We start from the raw sequence: 23,496 nt of genomic DNA, 5'->3' as shown, positions 1-23,496 counted from the left end.
TTATCTAGGGGGATTTTTTATTTAGCTTAGCCTGCTAGCTAGCTAGAAATTGCTGTGAAGTCACCGAAATTATCTGAAATAAGGATGCACGTAGCTATGTAATCTAACTCAACACTTAACTACTACAAATTAATTTAAATTACAATAAATAAAAGGTTAACTTACTCATTTTGCTCCGTCCTATGATTTACGACCTCATCACGTGCTTACTGCGCTACGGAAACACTGCTAACAGTTTAGGGCTTGCACACTCAATTAAAGGGCAACTGCACTCAAAACATCGAAATATCTTAGATTTTTCCCAGAACTCAAAAGTCGTCCCCTGATGTGGTTTAAGCGTTGTTGTGAACACGGAAAATCAAATTGGGTTGTTTTTCTATGAAAAGGTGAAAAACCTGGGAAAGAAACCTGAAAAAAAAAAAAAAAACTGGGGGAAACCCGAAACCTGGAAAAACAAAACCGAGAAAACAGAATTTGGGTAAAAAACAGAATTAGGCAAAAAATTAAAACTGATTTTAAATTGGCCCCAACAACGTTTTTTTGATGTGCATGACTGCACTTTAGAGTGTGTGTCATCCTGCAGCACAGCATTGTGGGTAAAGTTGAGGTCAGGTCCAATATTGACTATGCACCCAAGAGGGAAAGAGGTTGGGCCATCCTAGAAATGTCTTAGAGTCATATAACATATACAATCTAGCAGACGCTTTTATCCAAAGCGATACACAGTCATGCGTGCGTACATCTTTACATATGGGGTGGTCCCGGGAATCGAACCCACTACCCTGGTGTTGTCATGCATCTTGGTAGAGCATTGCAAGGTTATAAATGCTTTGTGAAGCCTCATTTTAATATGATTTATAAGGCCTTTATTAAGTGGTGCTTACGCCACCTTTAATAAAGCACAGGTTTATGTCATGTTTCACACAGTGAGTTATGTCACATTTGACATCGGTGGTTATGTCACACAGTTATGCCACCTTTATGAACCCTTTATAGAGCATGACATACGGTTATAGATGATTTGTGACACATTCATGTAGTTTTTATGAAGGCTTTCCGAAACCTTTATAAGCGGCACGTCATTTAAAGCGCGACCCATTTATCTTTGTTTCATAGTACAGTTTATAATTTTTTAGTTTTAGTCACATGATTTCTCAATTCTCAGTACGTTTGCCAATCGGCTGTGCAGCCAGACTTATTTGCCATTCCTTAGTTTGCCTTTTTTCCCTAAATTTAATTTAAGGTGCTCCAAAGCTTTTTACTATCATTCTTTATGTCATTTATTTTTGTTTCATTGTATAGTTTTTATTTTTTATTTATTTTTAGTCACATGATTTCTCAATTTACAGTATGTTTGCCTATCGGTTGCCAGACTCATTCATGTAGTTTTTATGAAGGCTTTATGAAACCTTTTATAAGCTTTATAAGCTGCACGTCATTTAAAGCGGGACCCATTTATCTTTGTTTCATAGTATAGTTTATTCTTTTTTAGTTTTAGTCACATGATTTCTTAATTTACGTTCGGTTGCCAGACGTATTATTATTCCCTTTGCCTCATCCCCCTCAACCATACAATGTTTCAACCCACAAGGATTTAACCGTTTTCACAGTCATTTTCTTAACGTGTGCTTATTAGTAACTGGAATAAGAAATGTCATAAATGTGTCAAGTGCAGCGTCTTACACGGCACAGACCAGCAAATATTCTTTACATCATCAACGTAGGAATCAACTACAAAACTTATTGTATGACCTCTTATACACTATATTAGGCCCAGCCTTTGGAACTTTTGGTTTTCCTCAACCTATCAGGGTAGTTACAAACAACTCAGGAATGAAATCACCAACATGTATTAATCACATTTTTACTAATGCTGCAGAAATCTGCTTTAAAGCAGTGTCCAGATCCATCGGATGTAGTGATCACAATATAGCAGCCATATCTACTGATAACCTGCACCAGGTTGCAGGCACTGGTTACAGTTTGAAGCTTTTTCTTGAGTGGACAGCTTGATGAAAACCAGTAAATATTTAGTCACCCAGAGAATATACCTCTCTGTTGATATCACATATATTATCAAGCATTTCACACGTTATCCAGATACTACTGACTGTTAACACTTGCTGGTCTAAAGCAACTTCCCACCAGAATGGTCTTTAGGTGAGGCAGGTGAACCTGTAGCACACAGTGGACTTCTTACTAGGGCAAACCGTCTCAGTGCTAACAGTATACCTCTGGTTCATAGGCACATAATTACTGCATACAATAGCTGTTGGATTGACAGAGGCACTCAGGGGAGTTAGAGGAACATAAATTGCATAAGAGAATACATTCTGATTTATTGTGGCATAAACAAAAACACAAATTCTCAGTCAAAAACATAAGTCAGAACACAGCCTCTCTATTCTCTCATGTGATTTCAGGTCCTCTGACTGGGAAATGTCTTTCCACAATGAGAGCAGCGGTATTTCTTCCCTCCAGAGTGTATTCTCTTATGCATTTTCAGGCTCCCTAACTGAGTAAAACTCTCTCCACAGTGGGATCAGTGGTAGGGCTTTTCTCATTTGTGTGTCCTCTTATGTCTTTTCAGGCTCCGTAACTGAGTAAAACTCTTTCCACAGTGGGAGCAGTGGTAAGGCTTTTCCTCTGTGTGTGTCATCTCGTGTGATTTTAGGTACTGTGATCGTACAAATCTCTTTTCACATTTGGAGCATTGGTAGGGCTTTTCTCCTGTGTGTATTCCTTCGTGCCTATACAGGTTTCCTATCTGGGTAAAACTCTGATTACACTTGGAACATTGGAAAGGCTTCTCTCCTGTGTGTATTGTCTTGTGTGTTTTCAGGCTCACTAACTGAGTAAATCTCTTTCCACACTGAGAGCAGCAGTGGGTCTTCCTCCCTTCGTTGTGTATTCCTTCATGCCTTTTCAGGCTCCCTATCTGGGTAAAACTCTTATCACACTGGGAACATTGGAAAAGCTTCTCTCCTGTGTGTGCCATCTCATGACGTTTTAAATTCCCTAACGTAGAAAACCATTTTCCACACTGGGAACATTGGAAAGGCTTCTCTCCTGTGTGTGCCATCTCATGACGTTTTAAATTCCCTAACGTAGAAAACCATTTTCCACACTGGGAGCAGTGGTGTGGTCCTGCTGGTTTGGGCGTCTCTGGGTCTGGTTCCCCTAAAGGACTCTTCTCGCTGTCAGAGTGAGAGTCTGGTCTCTCTCCTGCCAAAGACAGACAGAGTATTTGGTTAAACAGAGAGACCTGAATGAAACCTCCATTAGATAAAATTGTCTTCCTATTAGGTTTAATCTGGACTAGATCCCTCAATAACCTGAGGCCAGTCTTCACAACATTTCATAATTAAAAACGTTATAGGCTGCATTTTGATCCATTGATAATATTGTTTTGTTGGTGGTCCAATTTACAGTGCCTATAGAAAATCTACACCCCCTTGATTTTTTTGTTCAAATTTTCTTGAGCGACAAAGTGGGATTGAAATAGATTTAATTGTTTTTTTTTTGTTATTGATCTACAAAAATACTCCATAATGTCAAAGTGAAAATAACATTTTAGAAATGTAAAAAATAGTTGTTGCATACGTATTCAGCCCCCTTTTTTAGGCCTAAATTAGTTCAGGAGTAAAATGTGGCTTAACAAATCACATAATAAGTTATGGACTCACTCTGTGTGAAATAATAGGGGTTGACATTATTTTTTTAAATGAGTACCCCTTCCTCAGTCCCCCACACATACATCTGTAAGGTCCCTCAGTCAAGTATTTGTGTAATTATAGTTGTTTCCTTTCACGATATAACATTTTAGTCATTTAGCAGACGCTCTTATCCAGAGCCACTTACAGTTAGTGAGTGCATACATTATTTTTATTTTTATTTTTCATACTGGCCCCCAGTGGGAATCGAACCCACTACCAACTGAGCTACATCCCTGCCGGCCATTCCCTCCCCTACACTGGACGACGGTGGGCCAATTGTGCGCCGCCCCATGGGTCTCCCGGTCGCGGCCGGCTACGACAGAGCCTGGATTTGAACCAGTGGCACAGCTAGCACTGCGATGCAGTGCCTTAGACCGCTGCGCCACTCGGGAGACAATGCAATTGATGCACTTGAATTACATTTAAACAATAACTTGACAGACACTAATGGAGCTCATCCAGTTTATTCTCCAGGGATTGGTAGGATAGTCTGGAACGGAGCTCATCCAGTTTATTCTCCAGGGATTGGTAGGATACTCTGGAACGGAGCTTGATTATTATTCTACAATGTAAAATATAAAATAAAACCCTTGAATGTGTAGGTGTTTCCAAACTTTTGACTGGTACTGTATATACACTGCTCAAAAAAATAAAGGGGACACTTAAACAACACAATGTAACTCCAAGTCAATCACACTTCTGTGAAATCAAACTGTCCACTTAGGAAGCAACACTGATTGACAATAAATTTCACATGCTGTTGTGCAAATGGAATAGACAACAGGTGGAAATTATAGGCAATTAGCAAGACACCCCCAATAAAGGAGTGGTTCTGCAGGTGGTGACCACAGACCACTTCTCAGTTCCTATGGTTCCTGGCTGAGGTTTTGGTCACTTTTGAATGCTGGCGGTGCTTTCACTCTAGTGGTAGCATGAGACGGAGTCTACAACCCACACAAGTGGCTCATGTAGTGCAGCTCATCCAGGATGGCACATCAATGCGAGCTGTGGCAAGAAGGTTTGCTGTGTCTGTCAGCGTAGTGTCCAGAGCATGGAGGCGCTACCAGGAGACAGGCCAGGAAATCAGGAGATGTGGAGGAGGCCGTAGGAGGGCAACAACCCAGCAGCAGGACCGCTACCTCCGCCTTTGTGCAAGGAGGAGCAGGAGGAGCACTGCCAGAGCCCTGCAAAATGACCTCCAGCAGGCCACAAATGTGCATGTGTTTGCTCAAACGGTCAGAAACAGACTCCATGAGGGTGGTATGAGGGCCCGACGTCCACAGTTGGGGGTTGTGCTTACAGCCCAACACCGTGCAGGACGTTTGGCATTTGCCAGAGAACACCAAGATTGGCAAATTCGCCACTGGCGCCCTGTGCTCTTCACAGATGAAAGCAGGTTCACACTGAGCACATGTGACAGACGTGACAGAGTCTGGAGATGCCGTGGAGAACGTTCTGCTGCCTGCAAAATCCTCCAGCATGACCGGTTTGGCGGTGGGTCAGTCATGGTGTGGGGGGGCATTTCTTTGGGGGGGGGGTCGCACAGCCCTCCATGTGCTCGCCAGAGGTAGCCTGACTGCCATTAGGTACCGAGATGAGATCCTCAGACCCCTTGTGAGACCATATGCTGGTGCGGTTGGCCCTGGGTTCCTCCTAATGCAAGACAATGCTAGACCTCATGTGGCTGGAGTGTGTCAGCAGTTCCTGCAAGAGGAAGGCATTGATGCTATGGACTGGCCCGCCCATTCCCCAGACCTGAATCCAATTGAGCACATCTGGGACATCATGTCTCGCTCCATCCACCAACGCCACGTTGCACCACAGACTGCCCAGGAGTTGGCGGATGCTTTAGTCCAGGTCTGGGAGGAGATCCCTCAGGAGACCATCCGCCACCTCATCAGGAGCATGCTCAGGCATTGTAGGGAGGTCATATAGGCATGTGGAGGCCACACACACTACTGAGCCTCATTTTGACTTGTTTTAAGGACATTACATCAAAGTTGGATCAGCCTGTAGCGTGGTTTTCCACTTTAATTTTGAGTGTTCCCTTGATTTTTTTGAGCAGTGTATACAATAAGTCTCTTAATACTTGGTAGCTAATACATTATATTATACCATAAGATAAAAAAGGAAACTAACTTTTCATTTTTCACCCCCATAACTATTACAACCAAAGAAAAAACCAAGCAAAAGAACAGAAGACTCTTAAAGACCCTACCAGTCATCTATGTATGTCTGTCAGGCCTTAAAGACCCTACCAGTCATCTATGTATGTCTGTCAGGCCTTAAAGACCCTACCAGTCATCTATGTATGTCTGTAGTCTGTCATATGGAATCAAAAAAAGTGTTAAACAAATCAAAATATATATTTTTAATTTGAGATTCTTCAAAAGTAGCCATCCTTTGCCTTGATGACAGCTTTGCACACTATTGGCATTCTCTCAACCAGCTTCATGAGGTAGTCACCTGGAATGCATTTCAATTAACAGGTGTGCCTTGTTAAAAGTTAATTTGTGGAATTTCTTTCCTTCTTAATGTGTTTGAGCCAATCAGTTGTGTTGTGACAAGTTAGGAGGGGGGTATACAGAATATAGCCCTATTTGGTAAAAGACCAAGTCCATATAATGGCAAGAACAGCTCAAATAAGACATGAAGGTCAGTCAATCCGGAAAATATCAAGAACTTTGAAAGTTTCTTCAAGTGCAGTTGCAAAAATCATCAAGCGCTATGATGAAACTGGCTCTCATGAGGACCACCACAGGAAAGGAAGACCCAGAGTTACCTCTGTTGCAGAGGATAAGTTCATTAGAGTTAACTGCACCTCAGATTGCAGCCTAAATAAATGCTTCACAGAGTTCAAGTAACAGACCCATCTCAATATCAACTGTTCAGAGGAGACTGCGTGAATCAGGCCTTCATGGTCAAATTGCTGCAAAGAAACCACTACTAAAGGACACCAATAATAAGAAGAGACCTGCTTGGGCCAAGAAACATGAGCAATGGACATTAGACCGGTGGAAATCTGTCCTTTGGTCTGGAGTCCAAATTGGAGATTTTTGGTTCCAACCGCTGTGAACAGGGCTCCGGGCAGCCGAGCGGAAATGGAGGAAAACTAGACTCCCTGCGGACCTGCCATCTTTTCACTCCCTCCTCTCTACATTTTCTTCCTCTGTTTCTGCTGCTAAAGCCACTTTCTACCACTCTAAATTCCAAGCATCTGCCTCTAACCCTAGGAAGCTCTTTGCCACCTTGGTTGATGACATCCGATCCTCATTTAATAAGTCAAATGACACCGCTGGAACTGCTCACACTGCCCTACCCTATGCTTTGACTTCTTTCTCCCCTCTCTCTCCAGATGAAATCTTACGACTTGTGACGGCCGGCCGCCCAACAACCTGCCCGCTTGACCCTATCTTCTCCTCTCTTCTCCAGACCATTTCCGGAGACCTTCTCCCTTACCTCACCTCGCTCATCAACTCATCCTTGACCGCTGGCTATGTCCCTTCCGTCTTCAAGAGAGCGAGAGTTGCACCCCTTCTCAAAAAACCTACACTCGATCCCTCCGATGTCAACAACTACAGACCAGTATCCCTTCTTTCTTTTCTCTCAAACTCTTGAGCGTGCCGTCTTTAGCCAACTCTCTTGCTATCTCTCTCAGAATGACCTTCTTGATCCAAACCAGTCAGGTTTCAAGACTGGTCATTCAACTGAGACTGCTCTTCTCTGTGTCACGGAGGCTCTCCTCACTGCTAAAGCTAACTCTCTCTCCTCTGCTCTCGTCCTTCTAGACCTATCTGCTGCCTTTGATACTGTGAACCATCAGATCCTCCTCTCCACCCTCTCCGAGTTGGGCATCTCCGGCACGGCTCACTCTTGGATTGCGTCCTACCTGACAGGTCGCTCCTACCAGGTGGCGTGGCGAGAATCTGTCTCCGTACCACGTGCTCTCACCACTGGTGTCCCCCAGGGCTCAGTTCTAGGCCCTCTCCTATTCTCGCTATACACCAAGTCACTTGGCTCTGTCATATCCTCACATGGCCTCTCCTATCATTGCTATGCAGACGACACACAATTAATCTTCTCCTTTCCCCCTTCTGATAACCAGGTGGTGAATCGCATCTCTGCATGTCTGGCAGACATATCAGTGTGGATGACGGATCACCACCTCAAGCTGAACCTCGGCAAGACTGAGCTGCTCTTCCTCCCGGGGAAGGACTGCCTGTTCCATGATCTCGCCATCACGGTTGACAACTCAGTTGTGTCCTCCTCCCAGAGTGCAAAGAGCCTTGGTGTGACCCTGGACAACACCCTGTCGTTCTCCGCTAACATCAAGGCGGTGACCTGATCCTGTAGGTTTATGCTCTACAACATTTGCAGAATACGACCCTGCCTTACACAGGAAGCAGCACAGGTCCTAATCCAGGCACTTGTCATCTCCCTTCTGGATTACTGCAACTCGCTGTTGGCTGGGCTCCCTGCCTGTGCCATTAAACCCCTACAACTCATCCAGAAAGCCGCAGCCCGTCTGGTGTTCAACCTTCCCAAGTTCTCATACGTCACACCGCTCCTCCGCACACTCCACTGGCTTCCAGTTGAAGCTTGCATCTGCTACAAGACCATGGTGCTTGCCTACGGAGCTGTGAGGGGAACGGCACCTCCGTACCTTCAGGCTCTGATCAGTCCCTACACCCAAACGAGGGCATTGCGTTCATCCACCTCTGGCCTGCTGGCCCCCCTACCTCTGCGGAAGCACAGTTCCCGCTCAGCCCAGTCAAAACTGTTCGCTGCTCTGGCACCCCAATGGTGGAACAAGCTCCCTCACGACGCCAGGACAGCGGAGTCACTCACCACCTTCCGGAGACACTTGAAACCCCACCTCTTTAAGGAATACCTGGGATAGGATAAAGTAATCCTTCTACCCCCCCTTACCTAATTTAGTTTATTCAAATATTGTAAAGTGGTTGTCCCACTGGCTATCATAAGGTGAATGCACCAATTTGTAAGTCGCTCTGGATAAGAGCGTCTGCTAAATGACGAAAATGTAAAATGTAAATGTATTTAGAATTCAAGGCACACTTAACCAGCATGGCTACCACAGCATTCTGCAGCGATACGCCATCCCATCTCGTTTGGGCTTAGTGGGACTATCATTTCTTTTTCAACAGGACAATGACCCAAAACTACTCCAGGCTGTGTAAGGGCTATTTGACCAAGAAGGAGATATTAAATAAAGACCGGGCATCTCTCATAGGGAGGAGCATCTGTTGTACTGTTATATTCCATTCCTCCTCTCCAAATGTTACCTCCAGGTCTTTTACCCATAAGGCCTTTAGAAGGTCCATTAAATCCATCTATACGGTGGCTGTATATATATATATATATATTAAATAACAACCCTGCGGTATGTGGTCATTAACAAAGGATTTCTATCTTAACACTTATATCAGAATGTACAGGGAATTAGTTGTTATTCTGTTCTACCTTAAACATACAATCTCTCTAATCTCCAAAAGTCTTGTTTCTTTGGGGTTGTGCACCATCACGCATGGCTTGAACACTCCTGTTGTGGCCTATATTGACCAACTATTGCTGTTATGATGAGTGAAAACTTTAAATAATATGTTATTTAATCCCCACTATAAATCATATGGACTATAATCCTGCTTAATCCTAATTTTAGTACTATAATGATATCAACTGTAAACCAGAAAGATTAAATTATAGGCAGCGTTCGCAGCATAAACACTCAGTGAGACTGTTACTCACCACATAGGAAGTTCTCCTATACACCTTAGAGTAAAATGGTGGTCCAGCAGTGATGAACCGCCGCCGCCACGCGGATCTTCCATAGCCTACCACGCTACTCAATTTGTTTCGGCGTCGTTAACGTCTGCGACACACACTCCTTTGCCTCCTTTGGGTCTGTGAATACGACGTAGTGTGATCCTCTCACGGTAACCCTGGTAACCCTGGAACACGGCAGGATATTGCAACGAGCATTTCAGTCCCTCCTGTTTCATGCACATATTGCCTCACCTCTGTGAACGCATTTCTCTTTGTCCTGAACCTCCTTGGAAAAGTCAGGGAAAAACTCCACCTTTGTCCCTTTCCAGTGAAAAGTCCTAAGTTATTTTGCGACCCATGTTACTACACAGCGAGCTGTGACTCACTGGCCTGAAAACTCCTGCTAAAAGGGGAGGTTAGCTCAAATTTTTAGCGACTATGAGCAACTTTTTGATTGGTTTTCATATGCACTCTATTTGCATGCCCAACACCCTTCACCCTTCCTCGTCAATTTGCTACGCCCCCCCACTACAGAGGTAAACAAGCCAAAGCTAAAGTTAGGCTAGTTGGCTAGCTAACTAAACCTGTGGGAAGAAAGACTCTGATACCCTGTCGGTGTATCGTAACAATTTCACCAGGCTAGGTCTGGGGTTGCGTGGGGCTGGTCCTGGGCGCAGTGTCGTTGGTGTCCGATGTGTTCTCTCCATGGTCATGTTGTTAACATCCATCCGGCGTGTCCTCAAAATAGATTGCGGTAAAAATGTCTTTCACACAATCCACCGTATTTATATGAATTTTCAGGAACCCCTCTGATCCCGAAGTGTGTTTCTCCGACTGTAATTTTCCTGGTATTGAAGTCGTTCTTCGAAGTTTTTTCAATCACAGTCTCCATTTTTTTTCCCAACAGTGTTGTTTAGGCGTCTTAAATACCGTTCCCCTCCGCTGTGAATTAGTCCCCACTACTCACAGGCATCTGGTGTGCTGTGAATTAGTCCCCACTACTCACAGGCATCTGGTGTGCTGTGAATTAGTCCCCACTACTCACAGGCATCTGGTGTGCTGTGAATTAGTCCCCACTACTCACAGGCATCTGGTGTGCTGTGAATTAGTCCCCACTACTCACAGGCATCTGGTGTGCTGTGAATTAGTCCCCATTACTCACAGGCATCTGGTGTGCTGTGAATTAGTCCCCACTACTCACAGGCATCTGGTGTGCAACAGGACACAAATCTTGCTGCTGTGATTGCACACTGTGGTATTTAACCTAATAGATATGGGAGTTTATCAAAATTGGATTTGTTTTCCAATTCCTTGTGGGTCTGTGCAATCGGAGGGAAATATGTGTCTCTAATATGGACATACAGTTGGCAGGAGGTTAGGAAGTGCAGTTCAGTTTCCACCTCATTTTGTGGGCAGTGTGCACATAGCCTGTCTTCTCTTGAAAGCCAGGTCTGCCTACGGCGGCCTCTCTCAATAGCAAGGCTATGCTCACTGAGTCTGAACATAGTCAAAGCTTTCCTTATTTTTGGGTCAGTCACAGTGGTCAGGTATTCTGCCACTGTGTACTCTCTGTTTAGGGCCAAATAGCATTGCAGTTTGCTCAGTTTTTTGGTAAAATATTTCCAATTTTCTTTTTGTTTTCTCATGATTTGGCTCGGTCTAATTGTGTTGCTGTCCTGGGGCTCTGTGGGGTCTGTTTGTGTTTGTGAACAGAGCCCCAGGACCAGCTTGCTTAGGGGACTATTCTCTAGGTTATTCTCTCTGTAGGTGATGGCCTTGTTATGGAAGATTTGGAAATCGCTTCATTTTAGGTGGTTGTAGAATTTAACAGCTCTTTTCTGGATTTTGATCATTAGCGGGTATCGTCCTAATTCTGCTCTGCATGCATTATTTGGTGTTTTCCGTTGTACACAGAGGATATTTTTGCAGAATTCTGCATGCAGAGTCTCAATTTCGTGTTTGTCCCATTTTGTGAATTATTGGTTGGTGAGTGGACCCCAGACCTCACAATCATAAAGAGCAATGGGTTCAATAACTGACTCAAGTATTCTAAGCCAGATCCTAATTGGTATGTAATAATAATAATAATAATAATATGCCATTTAGCAGACGCTTTTATCCAAAGCGACTTACAGTCATGCGTGCATACATTTTTGTGTATGGGTGTTCCCGGGGATCGAACCCACTACCTTGGCGTTACAAGCGCCGTGCTCAACCAGCTGAGCTACAGAGGACCACATTGTCAAACGTTATGTTCCTTTTGATGGCGTAGAAGGCCCTTCTTGCCTTGTCTCTCAGATCGTTCACAGCTTTGTGGAAGTTACCTGTGGCGCTGATGTTTAGGCCGAGGTATGTGTAGTTTTTTGTGTGCTCTAGGGCAACAGTGTCTAGATGGAATTTGAATGTGTGCCTGGCAACTGGACCTTTTTTGGAACACCATTATTTTTATCTTTCTGAGATTTACTGTCAGGGCCCAGGTCTGACAGAATCTGTGCAGAATATTCTAGATGCTGCTGTAGGCCCTCCTTGGTTGGGGACAGAATCACCAGAAAACAGTAGACATTTGACTTCAGATTCTAGTAGGGTGCTGCAGACTGTTGATACTGTGTGTGTGTATATATATTGAAGAGAGTGGGGCTCAAGCCGCATCCCTGTCTCACCCCACGACCCTGTGGAAAGAAATGTGTGCGCTTAGGAGCAACAACGGCTCAGCAGCGAAGTGGTAGGCCACACAAGCTCACAAAACGGGACCACTGAGTGCTGAAGCGCGCAGCGCGTAAAAATTGTCTGTCCTCGGTTGCAACACTCACTACCGAGTTCCAAACTGCCTCTGGAAGCAACGTCAGCACAAGAACTGTTCATCAAGGGGCTTCATGCCATGGCAGAGTGCCGCACACAGGCCTAAGATCAACATGCGCAATGCCAAGTGTCGGCTGGAGTGGTGTAAAGCTTGCCGCCATTGGACTGTGGAGCAGTGGAAACGCGTCTTCTGGACTGATGAATCACGCTTCACCATCTGGCAGTCCGACAGATTAATCTGGGTTTGGCGGATGCCAGGAGAACGCTACCTGCCCCAATGTATAGTGCCAACTGTAAAGTTTGGTGGAAGAGGAATAATGGTCTCAGGATGTTTTTCATGTTTTGGGTTAGGCCCCTTAATTCCAGTGAAGGGAAATCTTAACGCTACAGCATACAACTGACATTCTAGACGATTCTGTGCTTCTGACTTTGTGGCAACAGTTTGGGGAAGGACCTTTCCTGTTTCAGCATGACAATGCCCTCGTGCACAAAGCGAGGTCCATACAGAAATGGTTTGTCGAGATCGGTGTGGAAGAACTTGACTGGTCTGCACAGAGCCCTTACCTCAACCCCATCGAACACCTTTGGGATGAATTGGAAACGCCGACTGCGAGCCAGGCCTAATCGCCCAACATCAGTGCCAAACCTCGCTAATGCTCTTCTGGCTGAATGGAAGCAAGTCCCCCAGCAGCAACATTCCAACATCTAGGGGAGGCTGTTCTATATCGTGGAGCTCCGCCCCATAGGGGAGCTCTGCTCCTAGTGGTTTACCCTCTGCCCTACGGCAGCAGGAGCCTGAGACAAAATTATGCACACACCTACAGCCAATAGGAGTACAGGTGTCCCTATAAGAGGGGATGCCTCCCCTCAATCAGCCTCCCTTTTTCTTCAGCGACTGGATGACTAGACTGAAGAGCCAAGAAGAGACGAAGCACGAAGACTCAGGACGAAAACGCTGTTGATATTCCAGTCATCAACGTCGTCTAAATGAGCACACTGGGAGATTTTCCACCCCCAAAAGCTCTTTTCAGAGCTCAGTGCAGATGCACTTCCATGGCGGCCGGTGACCACCACGACCTATGTTTCGTGTGTTTGGGATCCCAGCATGACAAGGAAGGCGTCTGCAGTCCCCCAAATTGCGCCTCCTGCGCCCTCCTTTCTTTAAAGGAGAGGAAGCAGCGTTGGGCGTTTTTCAGGGAGGACATCCCCCTTGAGGATGTGCTGTCGATACTAGCCTCTGCTTCAAAGGCGTCGTCCGACGGCGCAGATTCGGGGGAAGATAGGGACTTTGAGGAAGGGTCTGGCATTCCAATGGAACAGTCGGACCCCGTCCCTCATACTTTCAAGCCCCCCTTTCCTTTGGAGAGCGAGAGGGCTTGTAGTCCCTATAGCGAAGGGTATACGAGCTCTGAGAGATCAGAAGCTCTCTCTTTCGCTGCAGCCTCTCTGAGATCGGACTTTCCAGGTCTCATTGAGAGAGCTGCTCAACGGCTGGTAATAAGGCTGCCCCCTCTTCCCTCCGCACCAGAGGTTGATATGATGGAGGGCGGTCCTTATTCCAGGCCAAGGAAGGCGGCAGAGCCAGTGGCTCCTGCCATGCCTTCTTTGGCTAGGTACGTTGAGGGCTCGTGGGAGGCACCTTTAGCGGCGCGTTCGCCTGTAAAAGCGTATCTCCCATTCACGAGAGTGGAAGGAAGGTTTCAGGGTCAGGAAATCCCCAGGTTAGAGAGCGCCATGGCGGCGTATCTCGTACCGGGTTCGAGCCCTTGGCCCTCTTCCAAGAAGGCCACGTTGCCATCCCAGAAGGACCGACTCACAGCACAGCTGTTAGAGAAGTATTTTGGGTTGGGAGCCCAAGCTGTAGCAGCAGCTAACAACATTGCCCTCTTGGCGGCCTCTCTGTCCCGTTTAACCACGGGTAAGACAGAGATGGCACCGGAGGAGGTGGAGGAGGCGTCCAGAATTTCTGGCACCATACTCCACCTGACACAGGTGTCCGCAGTCTGCGCGGGGAGATCCATGGCCACTTCGGTGGTCGGGGAACGACACCTCTGGTTGTCATTGACATCCATGAAAGAGGCAGACAGGACGTCTCTCTTGAACGCCCCCCTCTCTGACGACGGCCTCTTTGGGGTCGCAGTCAAAGAGGCGACGGAGCGTTTCTCTAAGTTAGAGGAGGAGAAGAAGCAGTTGGCCAAGCACCTGCTGTTGGCAGGACGACTCGGCCCCCCTCCTCCCCAAAGGCCATCTACCTCCGCCCCTCTAAGTAGACCAGGGTCTACGACGAGGCGGCGTAATCGGCGTCATCCGGCGGCCACGAGCAGCAAGGGAACGGGCCCGGCCCTCCCAGCAGCTACGGTAGCCCCACTACAGCCGGCGAGGGAGGTGACGAGGACGCCGACCTGGCCCTCCAAGGGAGGCAAGAGGAGGCGTACGTGACGGGATGCGGGGGAGAGGATGGAGGACGCATCGATGGTGTCGAACGTGCCCACTGTTCCCCCCCACCCTTCGGTTGAAGGGATGGGTGTTGATGTTAATGCCTTTGTTGATGTGTTTAATAAAGAGTTGGCTCCACCTGACTTTGTCAAAAAATAGCCTCTTTTCCATAATACGTCCGAGAGCGTTCAAATCTCACCCTCTCTTCCTTACCACTCTAAGAGCCGTTCAGCCCACCGAGGGTGCGTTGATGAACAGGCACTAAGAGTAGGTATCAAGAAGACCTCAATCAGGTCGTCACATCACACTTCACGTATAAGAAGTGCTTTACATAGAAGGCAGCAGTCCCGGTCAGATTCTGACATGAGGACGCAGCCGCTATTTGGGGATGGCGCACTAGCACAGACTAAGGTCTCCACTAGTACGAGCCAGACCCATGCTGCGTTCACGGAGGGCCCGATTACCGCGGTCACCAAGGTGCCCAGAGTATCGGCGCCCCCAGGCATTGTAACACAGCAGCTATCTGGGGACGGCGCATTATCGCAGACCAAGGTCTCGGTTAATGCGATTCAGACCCATGCTACGTTCACGGAGGGCAGGATTACTAGCGTTATGGGTATAACCAAAGTATCAGCTCCCCTGACAGAACGAGCCAGTACTCACCACACTGAGCGTGAATCAACCCACCAGGGGTGCAGTGTTGAACACACACAGAAGGTGAAAGTCAAGAAGGTATCAAGGCGCCGCCTTGTTTTACCTCATAGAGACCTCATACTACAGACTTCTAGGAGTACTGTAGTGAAGGGCTCTGATAGCGAATTGCAGTCACCTAAGATGACGCAATCGCTTGCTGGGGATGGTGCCCTGCCGCAGGCTGTGGCCTCGGTCAGCGCAATTCAGACCCGCGATGCGTTCAAGGAGGGCAGGAATACGACGGTTACGGGTTTAACCGACGTCCCTACTCCTCTTTCTTTCTCAGAACGCATCGATAGTTCTTCTCCCTTTCACGGGAGGCCCACCTTGGGCTGTTCCACCACTTCAATGTTGGGGAACAGTGGCGGTAAGGGCCATAGAGGAATACAGGTCCTTCCTACTGGATGCACCACAGCTTCGCGCCCAGCCGCTTTCTCTGCATTGCTGGCAGTGGCGAAGAAGCTGCACCCTCTCACGTTGGCTAGAACAGACGTTGCAGAAGGGTTATGCCCTCCAATTCCACCGGACCCCACCCCCGTTCAGGGGAGTGGTGGAGACAGTGATGAAAACGCCAGACAAAGTGGCCGCTCTGATGACAGAGATTACGGAACTTTTGGCGAAGGAGGCGGTGACAGTAGTTCCCCGGGAGCAAAGGAACAAAGGGCTATATTCGCCTTATTTCCTAGTGCCCAAAAAGACGGGGGGAGTGAGGCCGATTTTGGATTTACGCATTCTCAACGAGAGCATAACCAAACGGCCCTTCCGAATGCTAACGACAAAACGTCTGCTGGAATGTGTCCAGAGAGGGGACTTTTGTACGAGCATAGACCTAAAGGACGCGTACTTTCATGTGCCGGTTCAGCCGCGTCACAGGAAGTTTCTGCGGTTCGCCTTTCAAGGGGTGGCGTACGAATACACGAGGATGCCATTTGGGTACGCCCTGGCACCTCGCACATTTTCCAAGTGTGTGGAGGCGGCATTGGAACCATTGCGTCGTCAGAGAATACGGCTACTAGCCTACCTGGACGACCTACTGGTTCTCGCCCCGTCGGCAGAGCTGGCGATCACTCACACAACACAGACAGTGAAGCATCTCACAAGTCTGGGGTTTGCTGTGAATTGGAAAAAGAGCGCGCCCTGGCCCACTCATCAGATTGTCTACCTGGGGATACAGCTAGACACTGTGAGGATGAGGGCCCGAATCTCGGACCCCCGAAGGGTAGCCTTGTTGCTAGCCCTAAGGAAGTGTCGTCCGAATCACACGGTGACGGCGCTGTCGATCATGTCACTTTTGGGTCTCATGTCGTCAGCCCACTCTGTGGTTCCGCTGGGACTCCTGCATATGCGCAGGATGCAGCGATGGTTCGCCCAACTAAGACTAGACCCATTGCGTCAACGTCATCGGTTGGTGGTGGTTCCCCTCTCGCTCAGTGCAGACCTAAACTATTGGAGAAACTCGCGCGTTCCCACGCACGGAGTCCCGATAGGAAAGGTGTCCTCTCACATCCCAGTATTCACGGATGCGTCCCTGACGGGATGGGGAGGGACATGTCAGACACAAGCGATAGGAGGTGTGTGGCCTCAATCAGGTCGTCACATCAACCTCCTGGAGTTGGAAACGGTTCGACTGGTTCTGACCCACTTCGCGTCTACCCTTCGGGGTCGCGATGTGCTGGTCTGGTCAGACAACCAGACCACAGTAGCCCACATAAATCGCCAGGGAGGAGTCAGGTCTCCTGCTCTCCATCGGGCGGCAGAGGAATTGTGGCTGTGGGCTCACGAGCACCTTCGCTCATTGAGAGCAGCACACATTCCGGGCTACTTGAACGTAGGAGCAGACCTCATGTCAAGAGGGGGTCCTCGAGACGACGAGTGGTGTCTGCATCCAGACATTGTTCTCCAGATTTGGGAACAATTCGGGAGAGCCGAGGTGGACCTATTCGCGTCACGCGTGAACGCGCAATGTCCTCTGTGGTTCTCTCTGAGGGAACAGGACGAACCGCCACTGGGAAGGGATGCCTTTGTGCACCAACCGTAGCCGAGAGTTCTCCTGTATGCATTCCCTCCGCTGTCCTGCATTCTCCCACTGCTAGCCAGGGTGAGGTCAGGGGGGCTGTCAGTGATACTGATAGCGCCCGATCGCCCGGGGGCTCCTTGGTTTGCGGAGATGAGTCAGATGTTGATTGCGCCACCTTGGCCAATTCCACATCGACGGGACGCGTTGTCTCAGGCGGAAGGCACGATAGGGAAGTTGCCCATAATCGGACCAACCACTGAAGGCCTGGCTGCTGAGAGGGACAGGCTAGAGCGCCATGGGTTATCTGATGCAGTGATCAGGACCATACAGGGTTCACGTGCCAGTTCCACTTCTAAGATGTATGCCAGTAGATGGAACGTGTTTTCACGATGGTGTGTCACACAAGGTGTAGACCCCATGAGCTGTCAGGTGGAGAGTATTCTCTCTTTTCTACAGCTCATGTTTGATAAGCAAAAATCGCCTGCCACGATTAGAGTGTTTGCAGCAGCGATTTCAGCTTGTCATGAGGGTTTTGGCAGAGACAATGTCTTTAGCCACCCTCTAGTGAAACGCTTCCTATTAGGAACGCGGCGACTTAGGCCAACACCTAGAGTCACGCTTCCTCAGTGGGATTTGGCTTTGGTACTCGAAGCGCTATGTAAGTCGCCGTTCGAGCCATTGAATCAAATACCCCTCAAGATGCTGTCTATAAAGACAGCACTGTTGCTCGCTTTGACTACAGCTAAGCGGGTCAGTGATTTGTGTGCTCTTTCGACGAGACCTGACTGCTTGGCCATCAATGGTGACCTGAGCAGAGCAGTGTTACGTCCTAACCCGGCATTTGTGCCGAAGGTTATTAAGAGTTCATATAGGTCACAGACCGTGGAGCTGTGGGCTTTTTCTCCTCCTCCTCATAGAGAGAGGAGTGAGGAAAAGCTCCATCGCCTGTGCCCGGTACGCGCTTTGGCGTGTTACGTTGAGCGCACAGCAGCGATTAGGTCATCGCCTCAGTTGTTTGTGTGTCACGGTGCGGCTGCACTAGGTAGACCACTTTCAAAACAGAGGTTGTCTCATTGGCTTTGTGAAGGCATTGAGACAGCTTATGAGGCAGCGGGCGGCAATTGCCTCAGGGTATCAGAGCTCACTCCACTCGTGGAGTAGCGGCTTCTACTGCCCTTTTCAGAGGAACAGGAGTAGAGGATATCTGTAGAGCAGCATCCTGGTCGACGCCGTCTCCATTTATCCGTTTCTATCTCTTAGATATGTCTTCTAATTCTCTGGCTCAATCTGTACTCAGCGTGGCTGAAGGGAGATCTTGAGCAAGAAAGAGAGGAGAAGCAGGACTGTGGACACAGGTTTCCATCAGGTCCGCTTTGGTTAGGAAGACGTCTTTTTTGACAGATGTGTTTTCTAACTCTTTGGCTCGGTCTGTACTCAGCATAGCTGAAGGGAGATCTTGAGCTAGGAAGAGAGGGAAAAGCAGGACTATGGACAGGGTTTTCCATCAGGTCCGCTTTGGATAGGAAAACATATTTTGTGGCATGAATCCTGACTGACAGGGTCAGTACAGTAGAGGCATGCGTTGATTAACAGAATGTGAGGTCATCTATCTGCTTGTTCAGTTAGTATGACTCATGTTTTTGTTCCTACCCACTAATCTCTGGGATTCCATTGAGTGAGTGAGGCGGTCTACCGCGTTTACAATGTAGAGTGACACTTGGTGTCATTCCATTAGTGGTCGGTAGTGTTTTCACAGGATATTGAGGCACATCTATCTGCTAGTACAGATTAGTATGGCTTCTATTCTGGTGATCTGCCCACTAGTCATTGGCATTGCCATTGGACTAGGTGGGGCGGGTCTTTAACCGATGACGCGGTATATTGTGACGCCCGTAGGGGTTTTTAGTTGCAGTACTGCGGGACTCGGTTGCAGCCATTGCTAGGCCTGACTTTCTCGTTTCGATGGGAAGTGTTAGGTTCGGCAGGGAGTACATTTTGGAGCGCTACGCTCCGCCTTAAACCACTAGGAGCAGAGCTCCCCTATGGGGCGGAGCTCCACGATATAGAACGATTAGTTACCGGAGTGTAACTCCAGTTCTATGAGTGGAGCGGAGCCCCATAGGACTTAAGGCCCTGCCGACCCTCTCTAGTCTCGCTGAAGAAAAATATCTCGGGAGGCTGATTGAGGGGAGGCATCCCCTCTTATAGGGACACCTGTACTCCTATTGGCTGTAGGTGTGTGCATAATTTTGTCTCAGGCTGCTGCTGCCGTAGGGCAGAGGGTAAACCACTAGGAGCAGAGCTCCCCTATGGGGCGGAGCTCCACTCATAGAACTGGAGTTACACTCCGGTAACTAATCGTTATAGCCACAGGCACGTCATGTTTTTTAGTTAAACGACCCGGAAGACCAGGTGTGTTGAATTTAGGTAATCATTGAACTGATCAATTAGCTCAGTTGGTCAGGTGTGGCGCCTAGTTGGAACACAATACCTGCAGTACCTGCAGCTCTCCAGGAACAGAGTTGCCTGCCATAATGTATAGTCACTGACCCCCCCATCGATGCTACATTCATTAGAATTCCAGTTGACCACTTCCCTGGCTTTATAAGCATATGTATTGTGATAGGTCTAACTTTCAATACCTTCCTATTTTATTCCCCTCCGATTCTCTACAAATATTTTTCCTATTGCAGGTTTAGATATGAATTCACATACAGATCTAATTTTCAACAGCTTCCTATCCACATTACGTATACAGTGAGTATTGGGACAGTGACACATTTTTTGTTGTTTTGGCTCTGACTCCAGCACTTTGGTTTTTCCCTACTCCTGGACTTTAATTTGAGGATATTTTCATCCACATCAGGTGAACCGTTTAGAAAGTACAGCAATTTTTCTACATAGTTCCCTCCCCCCATCCCATTTTAGGGGACCAAAAGTATTGGGACAAATTCACTTATGTGTATTAAAGTAGTAAAATGGAAGTATTTGGTCCCATATTGTCACGTCTACTTCCGCTCCTCCTCTCCGGCGCTCGACGTCGCCAGTCTACTAACCACCGGTCCTGGCAACCCATTTTTACACTCACAAACCCACTAGTCTGTCAGCAGCGTCTCTGCGGTTGGTCTGCTGAGCCCGACTCCGAGCTGGGGAAGTTCGTTTCACGTCTCAGTGCCGTGACTCGCGAGAGGGTGGAGTGGTGAATGTGCTGCTAAAACTAACGTAGCGGGGGTAAAATGAAACGCGATGTGCTGCTAACAAGGAAAATCCGCGGAGGCGCAGGCGAACATAACGAACAAAAACCTGTTCATGATTCCACTCATTTGCAAAAGAGGCGCAATTAGAGCTCGGATCAAGAATATAAAACGTTCTGAGTTTTGATCAACGCAGGGAACGCAATAATAAGAGGGTAGACGCTGTTTCACAAAATAAAACGGTATTTACCGTCCACTAGATCCCTGGTTTTAATGTCTGAATTCCACGGTTCCGTCTGAGTTGTCCGCTTTGCGGATTTGATTAAAAAACTGACACATTAGATCAACAAGTGTTGAGTTTGTGTCCCTGTTTAAGCCAATACTCACTGGTGTTAATCAGATCTTCTGTCTCCTCTTCATCTCCCAATACGTCTTCCTCCTCCTCTTTTATTGAGATGGCCTCCTCTTCCTCTTTCACTCCAAAAGGTTCTTTCTCTTCTTTCACTGTAACATCCTCCTCCTCTTTCAATATGATAGCCTCCTCTTCTACTCCAAATGTTTTTTTCTCTTCTTTCAGTGTAACACCCTCATCTTCCTCTTTCAATGTTATAGCCTCCTCTTCCTCCTGTTTTATTCTGAAAGCGTCCTCCTCTTCTAATTTTACGACAATGTTCAGCCCCAGAGCTTCTTTCTCCGTCCACCAGACCTCTTCTTCTTTAGCAGGGGAGGAGTAGCTTAGTGAGCTCATGGTCGGGGATGTTAGCTTGTTAGCATTAGCCACTAGCCTAGTGCTAGGCTCAGTATCAATCTTAACACGTTTTTTAAAAACAAAGTTAACAAGCAAATTACATTCAAGTAACCAGTAGATACTTAAACAGAATTGTGTTTAAAACACTGAGATTAATATACGTAAAAATTGCCAAAGAAACGTCAATATTTCGGTTTTATGTTGGCTAGCGAGGTGGTTGAATCAGTAACAGTGTTGTTGATGAAGAAGCGTCTCGTCCACTAGATTATACGTCACGCAAGAAGAATCACCTGAAAGACTCACATCTCCATCTGCTGACTGGAGTGGATAACGAAGTTTAGTAAAATATTCACTACTATGTTTATTCTGTCAGAAATCATCGCAAAACAACCAGATCTCATGTTGTTTTCACATACTTCTTACCAGTACTTTTCTCTATAAAGTGACATTTTTGTTTTGTTTGTTTAATGTAATATTATCTTATGGTGTTCTTGTCTATAACTGTGCTGTACTCTGTCATGTATTTGTACAGTGGGGAGAACAAGTATTTGATACACTGCCGATTTTGCAGGTTTTCCTACTTACAAAGCATGTAGAGGGGTCTGTCATTTTTATCATAGGTACACTTCAACTGTGAGAGACGGAATCTAAAACAAAAATCCAGAAAATCACATTGTATGATTTATAAGTAATTAATTTGCATTTTATTGCATGACATAAGTATTTGATCACCTACCAACCAGTAAGAATTCCGGCTCTCACAGACCTGTTAGTTTTTCTTTAAGAAGCCCCCCTGTTCTCCACTCATTACCTGTAATACTTGTTCTCCCCACTGTATGTTTTATGTGTACCCCAGGATGAGGAGCTGCTACATGAGCAATAGATTAGGGGACCCTAATAAACTAAATACACTTAGAAAATAAAGCAGAATCAATGAGGGAGTCAGTTTACTAAATATTCTGAGGGGGAATACATTACAAAAATATACACTGCTCAAAAAAAATAAAGGGAACACTTAAACAACACAATGTAACTCCAAGTCAATCACACTTCTGTGAAATCAAACTGTCCACTTAGGAAGCAACACTGATTGACAATACATGTCACATGCTGTTGTGCAAATGGAATAGACAACAGGTGGAAATTATAGGCAATTAGCAAGACACCCCTCAATAAAGGACTGGTTTTGCAGGTGGTGACCACAGACCACTTCTCAGTTCCTATGCTTCCTGGCTGATGTTTTGGTCACTTTTGAATGCTGGCGGTGCTTTCATTCTAGTGGTAGCATGAGACGGAGTCTACAACCGACACAAGTGGCTCAGGTAGTGCAGCTCATCCAGGATGGCACATCAATGCGAGCTGTGGCAAGAAGGTTTGCTGTGTCTGTCAGCGTAGTGTCCAGAGCATGGAGGCGCTACCAGGAGACAGGCCAGTACATCAAGAGACGTGGAGGAGGCCGTAGGAGGGCAACAACCCAGCAGCAGGACTGCTACTTCTGCCTTTGTGCAAGGAGGAGCAGGAGGAGCACTGCAAAATGACCTCCAGCAGGCCACAAATGTGCATGTGTCTGCTCAAACGGTCAGAAACAGACTCCATGAGGGTGGTATGAGGGCCTGACGTCCACAGGTGGGGGTTGTGCTTACAGCCCAACACCGTGCAGGACGTTTGGCATTTGCCAGAGAACACCAAGATTGGCAAATTCGCCACTGGCGCCCTGTGCTCTTCACAGATGAAAGCAGGTTCACGCTGAGCACGTGACAGACGTGACAGATTCTGGAGACGCCGTGGAGAACGTTCTGCTGCCTGCAACATCCTCCAGCATGACCGGTTTGGCGGTGGGTCAGTCATGGTGTGGGGTGGCATTTATTTGGGGGGCCGCACAGCCCTCCATGTGCTCGCCAGAGGTAGCCTGACTGCCATTAGGTACCGAGATGAGATCCTCAGACCCCTTGTGAGACCATATGCTGGTGCGGTTGGCCCTGGGTTCCTCCTAATGCAAGACAATGCTAGACCTCATGTGGCTGGAGTGTGTCAGCAGTTCCTGCAAGAGGAAGGCATTGATGCTATGGACAATTGAGCACATCTGGGACATCATGTCTCGCTCCATCC

The 23,496-nt window shown here is 47.3% G+C and overlaps 1 protein-coding gene across 1 annotated transcript; it reads right to left on the bottom strand.

The window, feature by feature from the left end:
- Positions 1-1,467: 1,467 nt before the first annotated feature.
- LOC311126530 (uncharacterized protein) lies at positions 1,468-21,642 on the bottom strand. The gene is made up of 2 exons (XM_084200525.1): positions 21,027-21,642; positions 1,468-3,225 (listed from the first exon to the last, which is right to left on the bottom strand). Exons 1-2 carry the CDS (start codon positions 21,385-21,387, stop codon positions 2,561-2,563), a joined length of 1,026 nt encoding a protein of 341 aa, XP_084056651.1. The 5' UTR covers positions 21,388-21,642; the 3' UTR covers positions 1,468-2,560.
- Between the last annotated feature and the right edge of the window lie 1,854 nt (positions 21,643-23,496).

The sequence above is a fragment of the Coregonus lavaretus genome (assembly GCF_964263955.1).
Source record: "Coregonus lavaretus genome assembly, contig: HAP1_SCAFFOLD_129, whole genome shotgun sequence".
In the NCBI taxonomy this organism is placed as follows: domain Eukaryota; kingdom Metazoa; phylum Chordata; class Actinopteri; order Salmoniformes; family Salmonidae; genus Coregonus; species Coregonus lavaretus.
This window is presented reverse-complemented; position numbering and strand designations above follow the sequence as displayed.

Coding starts and splice junctions, on each gene's coding strand:
- LOC311126530 (XM_084200525.1), bottom strand. CDS start 21,387: ATGAGCTCACTAAGCTACTCCTCCCCTGCTAAAGAAGAAGAGGTCTGG. Junction 3,226..21,026: donor AGAAGATCTGATTAACACCA/GTGAGTATTGGC, acceptor TGTCTTTGGCAG/GAGAGAGACCAGACTCTCAC.